Genomic DNA, 12,101 nt, shown 5'->3' with positions numbered 1-12,101 from the left:
ATTTTCATAGCAGTACTTGAAACATGCCAGACTCTGAGATATACGCCTGCTCACATTCTGGCTACAGTTAAGAATTTTAGTCAAACTTGACAATGGAAAAGAAAAGTTTGGCACACACATCCAACTGTCCAGAGACTCCACTTCATTTTTCATTATGCTCTTTGTAAGGCATGTAAAGCTGAAACATCTACTTTCTGTCCTCCTGCTGATTTAAAAGTAAGAAAAAAATAGAAACTAAGTGGAGCTTCTAGACAGCTCTCTCTCTCTCTCTCTCTCTCTCTCTCTCTCTCTCTCTCTCTCTCTCTCTCTCTCTGTGTGTGTGTGTGTGTGTGTGTGTGTGAACTGTGAGGAGTCAGTGGAGTGTGGTGGATTTTTCTTCTTTAGCTGATCAAAACAACACATGGCCAATCAGCACAGTGTTTATTCAGTGGCCACCAGGGGCGCCCTTCTAGCACTGTATCTACTTTTGGAAAATTTGTCGAGTTGTTACATTTTAACTGGAAATGAGCTCTCCGGTGTTCCCTTAAGCTTGAGAGAATCCATGTACCTTCGGCTCAGTCCTTTATTCATTTGACACCAAAAACAAACAAACACACACACACACACACACACACACACACAGTGCAACACCTGCTGGTCAGGTTTAATAAATATCATTTTGACTCTGCATTTCACTATTTTGAAGCTCCTAAATAAGGCAACAAGCGACACTGTCCACAGTACTGATGAGAATAAATAAGGATAAATGGAGCATATTCTTTAAATCGTACAAAGATATGATACTTTATGGTAACTCGTGACCATAAAAAGACAGACTTAAAAAAAAAAAAAAAAGGTTTTTAGTTTTCTTTTAAAAGTACCAAGCAAGCTCTGGGGCCCCAGGCTGTGGGAAAACAGGATTTGGGGTGTATGTGTCTCAGCCTGGGATTAAGATCAACCAGCGTATCACAGATGGAGGCTCTGTTTTCACAGAGTTATTAGCCGTTCTCTGGGCTTTGTGGTGGACAGAGGACACGAGACCAAACAAAGTTCTCATTTGCTCAGACTCAGCAGCCGCTCTGATGGCTTTAAAAGCAGGTGAATCAAAAGCCCGGCCTGGCCTTGTTAATGAGATCTGATCTGTCCTGTTTCGAGCTCGGAGGACTGGCTGTGCAGTCAGACTCTGCTGCATGCTGGAGCTGAGAGAGAGATGAAACAGCTGATTATGCAGCGAAGGCCATCCTAAAGAAACAGAGATGGATGTAAACATATCTTTGGGAAGAGAGGAAGTCAGAGGAAAAATCAAAGAGTGTGTTGAAAGCGAGTGGCAGGGATTATGGAGGGTTAGGGTTTCATCCTCATATTACCAAAACCAGAACTTCTCTGCTACCTGAAGGATTCTGTAAAAAAAAAAAAAAAAAAATGCAGATTTATACTCAGACACTGTAGGTTAAAGTTAAACCAGAACTTGCACATGATAGGAACTACATCAAACTGAATGTTTTCCTGGAATGCACCAAATACAGCAGAGAGAAATACTTTTTCTAAAACAATGACAGACCTTGAAGACTTTCTTTGTCCAAAGTCAGAATCACCAGCTGATCACACAAGCAGTTTTACAGCTCCTGCATGATTCAGGTTTATACGTGACAATATGAAGTGTGGTTGTGTTAGTTACGTTTTGTTCCTGAGGAGGGCAGTAATAAGCCTGGTAGCGTCTACACTGCCAGAAACCAATTAGGAAGAAGAAGAAGCAGGAGCGGAACGCAGGCGGGCGGCTGTGCAGCTACACGGGATGATTTTGGTGCAACGCAGACCCGGTAGAGCTCTTCCTTGTTTTTAACTTGTCACCCAAATCTTCGTCCAAACAGCACTTAAAAACATGGCGGTGAGCGCGGTGCACCTGGAGTCGGACGCCTTCCTGGTGTGTATGAATCACGCGTTGAGCACGGAGAAGGAGGAGGTGATGGGCCTGTGCATCGGAGAGGTGGAAATCAACCGGATCGTTCACATCCACTCCGTCATCATCCTCCGCCGCTCGGACAAGAGGAAGGACCGTGTGGAGATCTCTCCGGAGCAGCTGTCGGCAGCCTCCACCGAGGCGGAGAGGCTGGCCGACATGACCGGCAAGCCCATGCGGGTGGTCGGCTGGTACCACTCCCACCCGCACATCACCGTGTGGCCGTCCCACGTCGACGTGCGGACCCAGGCCATGTATCAGATGCTGGACCAGGGCTTCGTCGGCCTCATATTCTCCTGCTTCATCGAGGACAAGAACACCAAGACGGGCCGGGTGCTCTACACCTGCTTCCAGTCCGTTCAGGCCCAGAAGGGCTCCGAGTACGAGCGGGTCGAGATCCCCGTCCACGTCGTGCCCCGGGACGCCATCGGCAAAGTGTGCCTGGAGTCGGCCGTGGAGCTGCCCCGCATCCTGTGCCAGGAGGAGCAGGACACGTACAGGAAGATCCACAACCTGAGCCACCTGGACCCCATCACCAAGATCCACAACGGCTCGGTGTTCACCAAGAACCTGTGCAGCCAGATGTCGGCGGTGAGCGGCCCGCTGCTGCAGTGGCTGGAGGACCGGCTGGAGCACAACAAGCAGAGCATCGTGGAGCTGCAGCAGGAGAAGGAGAGACTGCTGCAGGAGCTGGCTGCCATGTGAGGGGCCACTGCACCTCCACCTCCTGCCACTACAATCACTTCAAGGACATTATAAAAGCAATCTGAAACTCAAAATGTCAAGGAATGTATCTAGAGAGCTTCTTTGGCAGGCAGGAGTCAGTCCACCTGAATATGAATGTTGGCCTCCTCCGGAGAGATGCTGGTGTCCCAGCTGACTTACAAGGCTGACTATGTAGCTGCAAAGCGAAGGGCTCCCCCACCTTGTTATGATGAACGCCACATAATCCTCAGCAGTTCAAAATTAAGCTTCTAAATAGCATAACAATGCCAAATGGACATAGAAAATGCAGTTAAGTTCATTAAGTAGCCTATTTTATTGATCAGAACAGACCAAACAGACCAATCAGAGTCCTAGGCTAACACTAGATTCAGTACAGGCATGTATGAGCCTGAGGGGTTTTATTTTTCTTCAGCCTCATCCTTGACATTAGTAAACAAAGTGGCTTGTCCTCCCATGTGAAACTACATAGTCTGCCTTTCAGGACTTTCTCCGAGGCTCCTCTGATGATGCCTGCACTGCCTTCAGGTGCCTGCTGTTCCTGTTCCATGTTTTCCAGGATTCCCACCACCAAGGTGAAGCTGCTCCCAGAGAGGAAGAACGCTCCAGTGACAAAAGCAGAGCGGCGTTGTGTGTATATAGGACACAGGGTGTGATATGGGTTTCATTTTTCTGATTGCACATGGGGAGTGATGTGCAAGCCTTTTGTCTGAAATGTCAGCAGCCCACATATGTTGGCTGTGCTGGGATCCTGCTTAAGCATATATTGTCAAGGGTTTTAGCCACAAAGAAAAAAAAAAAATAACTAATTGAAAATACAGAACTGTCTTTCCGTCAGGCCAGTTGTTTTTGTGTGTGTGTGTGTGTGTGTGCAATACACCCCAAACTTTTCATGTTGTCGGTCAAATTTTTGGAATACAGTTTGATGTTGGGGTTTGGTGGGGTTAACAAAGTACACCACCATGTCTGAGGCAGTCATTTTCCACCCTGCTTGCAGCCAGCTGACGGGATACCATGACATTTTATATAAATTGTTTTACTCTTAATAAACTGTGCATTATATCTCCTCACATATTTTCAAATTGTGAAGTGACAAGCATACAGTCGGACTCACTTGAAAATCACAAAACATACTGTTGAACATCCTTGTTATTCACTGCAAAAGTGACATTAATAAAGCAATAGACCGTCTCTTTTACAGCACATTATTTGGCGGGTCAGGTTCACAGTCATGTTGAGGTCACAGCTTCCCATCAGATCAGTCTGGCAGGATTCAACAGAGAACTGCATATAGATAAACCTGTTTCTGAAGCTCCTGCTTGACTTACATAGTTTTATTTAGACAGCATCCACAACTTGTACTTACATACCACTTTATAAACTAAGAAAAAATAGGGGCCATCTAGACCTGAAAATGCTGCAGGAGAACCTTGTATGGTACTTCTGGTTTTCTGATATTTTTTAAAGTTCAAAGTCTAGATGCTTCAGATGTTTTCTTTGTGTTCTGGGCCTTTCAGGGATTGAAGGAAATGAGTAAGTGGATGAAACTGCAAAGCAAGCTTTAGATAAGGAAAGGCTGGATATTTTGTTGTCTTGATTTTACAGTGTCAGGTATATGGGCAGCAGACTTGAAACAGGGAAGCTGAACAGAACAGGATAAGATCTCCTAACAATGACTGATTATCTGCCAAGGAGGCTGCAACAAAGTGGCCGAAACTGACCAATTTCCTTCATGGGAAAAACAAACCAAAACTGGTAACATGATAATTCCTGTATCTAACAAGGAATTTGCATGTTTCTTTACAGTTAATATACTCTGGTTCCCATGGAAACTTTTGTAAACACACGTCACACAATCTCTCTCTCTGCTTTCCCCCTGTTCAACAACACAGCACAAAACTTAAACAGGTCATATAAATTCTTTTATATGGTCATATAAATATATAATGGTCATATATATAGGTCATCTAAATTCGTTTCAACATAAGTTTTCAGCGAGGCATCCTGCATCAGTGCTGCAGCAGCTACTTCAGACAACTCTTTCCTAAATGTGAGGAAGGAGAACAGAAACAGATCAGCACAACACTTCTTGATTTTAACCAAACAGCCGCTTTGGAATTAACCAATCACTGTCAAGTATATTACAATTGCATTACATTACAATCTGAATATGACAAATTATAAGAAACAAAACAGGACAGCTTTGTTACATTGTAGTTATTTAATTACAACATATGAAAAACATAGCATTCATGTCTTATAACTGTGAAACTGAAGGGGGAAAAAAAACACAAATAGTTTTGCATTTTACAATCAATTTCCATTTGTAGTTGCTTTTTCCACATGTTCATTTATTCAGGTCTGGTTGCCACAGCAATATACTGGTTAGCTTATTAATTAAGGTCCAATCTCAGTTTACAAAATAGCTGTTCATTTGCTTTTGGGTGACAACCAGCAAATACCAAATGAACCATCTGTGGAAAACAATTTATACTGTTCTCAAAATTACTAATAAAAATCACTTAATGATTGATAATTTATCATTCCTAGTTGGAAGCAAGAGACGGGGTTTCAAAATAGAAGTAGACAGTCAAGTCGCCCATGAGAATACTTGGATTTGTTATCTGTCTGTCCAGGGGTAAGGCTGGTTTTGCACTGCATGTATTCCATAATAATAATGATAAAGAAAAAAAAAAAACACAACAGACTGTTGGTATGGTATGAAAAACCTGTTAAATATAAAGCCCTGTTTAGCAGTTTGTGTCATCCAGTAACTGCCGGTTTGTTTGTTTTTCCTGGTAAAAATGACTTGGAGTCCAGAAAAGGGAAACTTGTGTCATCTGATCAAACCTGCAGGAGCGACCAGATGAATTATGTCGCATGGTGGGTCAGAGTTTCAGTCAGCTGTTTGGCAATGTGGATCAGGTTTGTGAAGTGAGAGGGGGTAAGTGGTGCAGTTGTTGCAGAGGATGCTGGGACAGTCTGGGATGTTGGTAGGGTAGGGTTTCGGAATGTTTCAGGAGCTGAGCATCATGGGAGCATTTGTCTACCAGCTTGGGGATGGAGCATGAGGGTTAGGTTGGGTGTGCACTTTCTGATCCAAACATAACCAAGTTATGTTTGGATCAGTGTGTACAAAGCCTGAACTGAGAAGAAATGAAAACAAGAAATTGTGGAGTGCATATAAGCTCTTAAAATTCTTACTTACTTATTTTACTTATTATTTTACTTACTTATATTCAATCATGGTCATATTTCCAAGCATACAACGTATCTGAAGAGGAAAGGAAGCATAGTCCTTGTGGACATTTTCCTTCTAACTATGTGGGGGTCCCTTACCTCGTCCGATAAATGTGAGCTATTATTCTATCCAAGACAAGGTACATGTCAAGCCGAGGCAAGTGTCTGACATCTGAACTCATGAATATCACAAAGCTGATGTCAAACAACCTAGTTACAGCCCAAAATATTTAGAAAGTGGTGTGCATGAGTTTTGCTTCTTCCGAATTTCAACTTTGTTTCATATTTCATCTTTGAGGATTACGGTCATCTATTAAGGAGTCAGGGGTCACTGCTGTGTGTGTGTGTGTGTGTGTGTGTCACTGTTCATTCTGCTGTGTGTCTGTGATGGAGGAGACGGCTCCCTGGCCCTTGCTGACGTCGCTGATACACGCCCACTGTCCGTCCATTGATTCCTTCCAAAGGGTTACCTGCAGAGGGAGAAAACACGTCAGTGGAAGTGTGTGCATTCATTTCTCACAGCAGTGACACAAAGAGGAACATATGGAAATGTATGCATGTACACAATAAGTGGGGTAAAAATAAACATTTCTTGGAACAAGGACACAAAAGTGATTATTAATCATAATCACAATATTGGGAAAAATATCTGGGTTATCATTTTTCTCACACACATTCAATCCACCACTTTATGTGCATGCAAATTTTAAGTGTCTGTGTATTCCAGCTGCCATGTCTGAGTGTATGTACATGTACTATTTATGAAGAAGTGTACATATACTGTACCTTGTTGTCCCCTCCAGACACAGCCAGGATGTTTCCAGTGATGGACCAGCTGACGTGCCAAACCACATCATTAAACTTATGGAGCAGTTTAGCTGTCCAGGTGTTGCCTGCAGGATCATCACACGTCCAGATAAACACACGCCCGTCCTGGGAGGAGGTGGAGGAGAAGGGAGGCATCTCATGTTACTTGTTTGATGAATTCTTTTATATGTACTTACTCAAAAGCAGCTGCATGAAAATTAATGGCGGTAATGGGGTAGACCTGCAGTGGCCTACAGGTCAGAAAAACTGGCTTGAGGAGTTGTTGGTTTGAATCCCAATGCCAGTTTGTAAAATGTGGTTGGGGAAGTGATTTTACAACAAAGCACATGTTTACCTGATAGAAATGCCAGTTAAATAGTTTACAGAGCTCATGGTGTGTATATAGCTATGTGTAGGATCTGTGAATGTGAGGCAGAGAGCTGTCGCAGAAGAGCAAGCACATCCAGTGAACTCTGCATAAATTAATGTATAAAAACTCATTACTAGGGGTTCTTGAATATTGTCAGCACGTGACATTATCTCTGGCTCCCCGTAGTGGACACTGTCAGTAAATCTCAAACAGCTGCCAGTCATTTCATTCAAACTTCCAATTTCTCTCCCATCTAAACTTGTTATACGACAGCCCATTAGGGAGTGCAACAAGAGCATCTGGTCACTTTTTTGGAGGGCTTTGGTGCATTTGTCTGTCTTCCTAAAATGATCTGGAGCAGAGAACATGGGACAGATGATGTATGAGACAGGAACTTTCTGGTACATGTAACATCCCTTTAGATCCACATTCTTTAAATCTCACCTGGGAGCAGCTGGCGATGGTGCTGGTGGGGAGACCTATAGAAGGAGCCCAGCCAACATCTCTCACCCAATCACTGTGAGCCTCCAGTTTCTGGTCTTCCTTCCATTGGCCGTCCTCCTCCCTGGAGGCGGGAAGTGACAGTGAGTGACAGTTAAGCCAAAAGTTACCAGTCTCTTGAGCATTTACTGAATCAAAAATATAAATTACCTACTCTATTAAACTCAGGGTTACTGGCAGTCCAACTCAGTGTTTCTCCTAGTGCAAAACTCAGAGACACTACAAACATTTTGTGGGTGAGTTTGGTTCACCCACAAAATGTTGCAATTATGCAATATGCAAGTATGCAATTATTTCTCTGGCCCAATTGTTACTGACTCTCTCCAGTGTACACTGCCTAGAAAATAAACAAAATCTATTAAAAGCTGAACTTACTTCCACAGTTTGACCAGGTTGTCGCAGCCTCCCGAGACAAAGCGTTTGACGTAATTTGGTTTCTGTCCTGAAGGCTGGTCAATCAGACTGCCTGGAACTACAGCAGGAGCCCAGCTCACTGCATTGCAGCCGATCTACAGCAGAATTTCAACAGGAAGAATTAATGGTACATAAAAGCAAAAAAGAATAACACCAGCCCAGTTTACCATACTACAGCCAGTCAAAATGAATATAAAAGTATATTGTTTTTCTATTTAAGAAAAAAAAAAATCAGTCTTGATCAGAATAATCACGCTGGAACACCAAACGCAACAGACATTTCATGTGGTATGGGTGATAAACATGAAACCGCAAAGCATACATGCAGCTGATGTGTGTCATCAGCGTCTGTATGGGTGTACCCTCTCATTTATTCATTTGTTTGTGTGTGCATGTGTGTGTGAGCATGTTTGAGAGAAACTCACAGTGTGTGCATTGCTGATCTTCTTGACATCCCACTGCTGGTCACCAGTAAACGTGAGCAGTGAAATGGCTCCATCTGAGCTGCCACAAGCCAGGATCAGACCAAAGTCATAGGGACCCCAGCAGACCGAGTTCACTGTGATGCACACAACACAGAGCAGTACACTGTAACACCAAAGTCATAATGTAGCGTTTCCCCCAGGAATGAAGATTAATTACAATCTTACTCTTGTTGGGAAGCTTTTATTGCACTTACAGTGATGTAAGGAGAGAAGGAGATCAAGGGCCTACTCACATTAGCCCATTCGTGCCCAAGCAAATTTGACCCCAAAATCCGGATTATTTGAGTGTGAGCGTTCCGTTCCATGTTTTCATTACAGTACACTTCCTCGGCTCTGGCGCGGTTGGAGGAGGTGTTCTTCAGTACAGTACGGGCTTTCATGCAGGAGCACATGCACAGTCACGCATGCACAGCGCGGACGTGGATATGACGTAAATCATGCGACCGTCCCTCCCTCGTTTCCTCCTGCCTCCGCAAAAATCGTTTTATGCACGCAGAGCGATTAACTGCGAATTGCCGCCTCGCACAATCAATAATCAACCATGTGGTCTGTGCCACTGTCCATTGTGCTGCTGCAACCATGTATAAACAAAAGTTGATTTATGATGACGTCAAGCCATGCGTGTGTCGTATTTAAACGTGATGACAATCACAAGGCAATCGCACTTAAACGCGGTTGGGGTTGGGGTTATGTGAGTGCACGCCAGTGGGGGACTGGGGAGGGTGGGCATTCGTGCCTCAGAATGATACAGAACAACTGGGCCTAATGTGAGTGTGTCCTAAGATAGCATCCTAAGAATAGCATTAAATCAAAGTGACAGGGATCTGTTTTACTGTGGGGAGGGACAGGGGGAGTAGAAAGTAAGAAGTACCAACCCGATGACTCATGGCCAGTGTATTCATACATCTTGTCCCAGGCTCCGTTCTCTTCCTTCCAGATGATGACTTTACGGTCATAGGAACAGGAGGCTAGGATGTTGCCGTACATGGGGTGGGCCCAAGCTACCTGCCACACTGGACCCTCATGGCTAGGGGAGGTGTGAAAGACACACGCACATACACACACCTTTACTATAAAGTATGATATGAATTGCATTATGTGACAATTTTATGAAAAATCTGGGCAAAATCAAAGAAAACTGTGTTTTTAATCAACTAGTTTCAGTGCATAATGTATTCTAAAATTCACCTGCAACATTTTCACTTTTTCCCAGTCAAATAAGTGTGACTGACCTGAACCTGAAAAAAACTGCCTGTCAGCCAGAGTAATAATATACCACTATTTGGCTGGTAGCTAAGGTTAATCTCCCAATCTCCCACCCTGCACAACACTGTATTCAACTTTTTAAAAAATCCTTTATCTATCCATGGAAAGTCAACTGAGCACACTATTCCTTGGTCAACAACACCTCTGTCTTTCATTCCACAGATTTTGTCACTGGATCATTAAGGGATGAAGTATTGGGGTGGTTGCTGAGGGAGATGACTGCATTACTACTTCACTTTCACCTCCCACATATTCTCACATCCTGCTGGTTTGACAGTTTGGATCCTCTAACCTCTAGACAACTACCTCCCCCAGGTAGGTCACGGGACTTCAGAGCCTTACCCTCTGAGGTCTGCCACCAGTATCTGCCCTCCATTTCTGACATCAAAGATCTTCACGGTGCGGTCAGACGAACAGGTGGCTAGCCGCGTCCCATAGTAGTCCATTTGGGCATCGTGCTAAAACACAGAGGGCAAGACAGCAAGGCATGAAGTGGTGAGGTTCAGTAGAATTAAATCCATTTCGACCTCTCATCTAAGCTAATGTTTTCATTTTTCCCACCCGATAGCAGAATCTTGTTAGCTCACTACAGCTCTTAATCTTGAACCTCTTGTTATTAGCTGAGTATGATGCGAGCAGCCTAAGAACTAAAACTTATATTGCTGCTGCTTATTCTAAGTTGCTCCAGAAAAGACCGCCTAAGTCACTAAAATGCAAGGTATGCAACCATGTTTTTCCTCTGTGATTGGCAATTTCCACAAACTGATTTTTCTATCGATCTACAGTTGGGTGGACACTCCCCCAGAGGTTAAATACCTGGACCTTATCCCACTGTCTTTGTCAGACTATTGCGGACTAGAAAGACCGATGCGCATGAACTGATGAAGCCCCTTGGATAAGAGGCGAAATGTCTTCCTAAGACACATACAAGTCCAGTTGCCTACGATTCAATTTGCCCAAAGAGATCTACAGTAGCTTATAAATGAAATGTAGGCTAAAACAGACAAATCAGATGTCTCTGAATCCAATGTAAAATTTTAGTTTTAATTGACTAGTGCTTTTCTATTGTCAAATTACTATTTGAGATGAAGTGTCAACATTGAGAGTGAAAAAGTAAGACTGCAGGTAGTTTATGGTAGTGTGAAAAAACATGTAGTCATAGTTACACTGCTGCACACAGTCCCACACGGTGCCAACGTTGACAGTTAAGTGGATTTGTGCTTGGCTTAGTTAAATAAAGGCTCTAAGATCATACAACAAAATTGTATAGAAAGATACTGTGTAAACATTGGAATCTAAAGACAAGACACAATCGAACTCAATGTGAAGCAATGTAAGATAAAAACATAGAGCAGGAAAAGCCTACATGAGACAGTGTAAGTGTGTGTGTGAGGGTTAGTGGACGGTGGGGTAACTTTAACAAGAGGCTTCAAGCCAACATTTAGGACAACCCAAGGCAATATTAAACCGCATTTGAAGTGTGTCACCCCTCATTCACATGACGGTACCTTATCGCTTTGAAGTACACTGTTGCTATGTTAACGTTAATACACACTGAATAAGAAACACATTGTGACTATGACTCAAAGTAACCAAATGTTGCTTGTGATGTTAGGTACTTAACAAATGATTTGAGATAATTTATCGGCAAAAATTAACTGTTCTGAGAGATATAAACAGATGACTATCAGTACTCGACTATTACAGCAGCAAACAAAATGTTAGAAACTGCAAAATTCACCATCAGGCAAATCTAACAGCTAATGCTAGCTACAGTAGCTGGCTAGCTAAACCAAAATGAATTAACTATTGACAACTCACGATCATATCCTCATGAGAAGTGTCCACTGTGTTGATGACAGAAACCTGCAGGTCAGAGCACAAGTCATTGTTATATGTAAAGCACATTAAAATCACACCATTCATGTTCTGTTTTGGGAATTTGCTACCGATCACATATTAGCCAGCCTGCTAACGAGCTAGCTAGCAGGCTACTTGGTCAACGTCAGCAGCTGACAACTGCCAACATTAAACAACAGCAGACGTTAGCAGACAGCTTCAGCGATAACAAAAAGGGCATTTTGTGTTACTCACCATGGTTGTGTTTGGTTTAAAACCCTTCCAGACAAAACACTCCCGTCTTGCCTCAAATGAATAAAGCTGATTCCCGGACTGTTCCGACGTGGCAACAAGTGCAATAGCCGCTTCCCAGTCGGTCCTCTGACACTGTGGATCGGCTGAAAATATACATGCTATGCCAAAGGTTCCGCATGGAAGAAGTACCCCGCTTTGTGCTGTAAAACATCAATATCAAACATTAAAAAAAAAAAAAAAAAAAAAAAAAAAAAACTTAGAA

At 43.1% G+C, this 12,101-nt stretch overlaps 2 protein-coding genes across 2 annotated transcripts; one reads left to right on the top strand and one right to left on the bottom strand.

Moving 5' to 3' along the window:
- Positions 1-1,726: 1,726 nt before the first annotated feature.
- On the top strand, positions 1,727-3,853 carry brcc3 (BRCA1/BRCA2-containing complex, subunit 3). The gene has a single exon (XM_030051918.1). It carries the CDS (start codon positions 1,862-1,864, stop codon positions 2,642-2,644), a length of 783 nt encoding a protein of 260 aa, XP_029907778.1. The 5' UTR covers positions 1,727-1,861; the 3' UTR covers positions 2,645-3,853.
- An 815-nt stretch (positions 3,854-4,668) lies between these two features.
- Positions 4,669-12,030, bottom strand: sec13 (SEC13 homolog, nuclear pore and COPII coat complex component). The gene is made up of 9 exons (XM_030051919.1): positions 11,840-12,030; positions 11,567-11,611; positions 10,088-10,203; positions 9,355-9,506; positions 8,420-8,553; positions 7,956-8,089; positions 7,524-7,644; positions 6,689-6,835; positions 4,669-6,372 (listed from the first exon to the last, which is right to left on the bottom strand). The coding sequence occupies exons 1-9, from the start codon at positions 11,840-11,842 to the stop codon at positions 6,262-6,264; spliced, it is 963 nt and encodes a 320-aa protein (XP_029907779.1). The 5' UTR covers positions 11,843-12,030; the 3' UTR covers positions 4,669-6,261.
- Between the last annotated feature and the right edge of the window lie 71 nt (positions 12,031-12,101).

This window comes from Myripristis murdjan, chromosome 5, assembly GCF_902150065.1.
Source record: "Myripristis murdjan chromosome 5, fMyrMur1.1, whole genome shotgun sequence".
NCBI classification, from domain to species: Eukaryota; Metazoa; Chordata; class Actinopteri; order Holocentriformes; family Holocentridae; genus Myripristis; species Myripristis murdjan.
Note: the sequence above shows the minus strand (reverse complement) of the source record. Positions and strands in the feature narration are given on the sequence as shown.

Bases quoted from the DNA above. Each gene is read 5' to 3' on its own strand.
- brcc3 (XM_030051918.1), top strand. From the start codon at position 1,862: ATGGCGGTGAGCGCGGTGCACCTGGAGTCGGACGCCTTCCTGGTGTGT.
- sec13 (XM_030051919.1), bottom strand. The intron at 8,090-8,419 runs GTGAGTTTCTCT...ATTCTGCTGTAG, and splicing joins AGATCAGCAATGCACACACT to ATCGGCTGCAATGCAGTGAG. The intron at 6,836-7,523 runs GTGAGATTTAAA...ACCTCCTCCCAG, and splicing joins CCATCGCCAGCTGCTCCCAG to GACGGGCGTGTGTTTATCTG.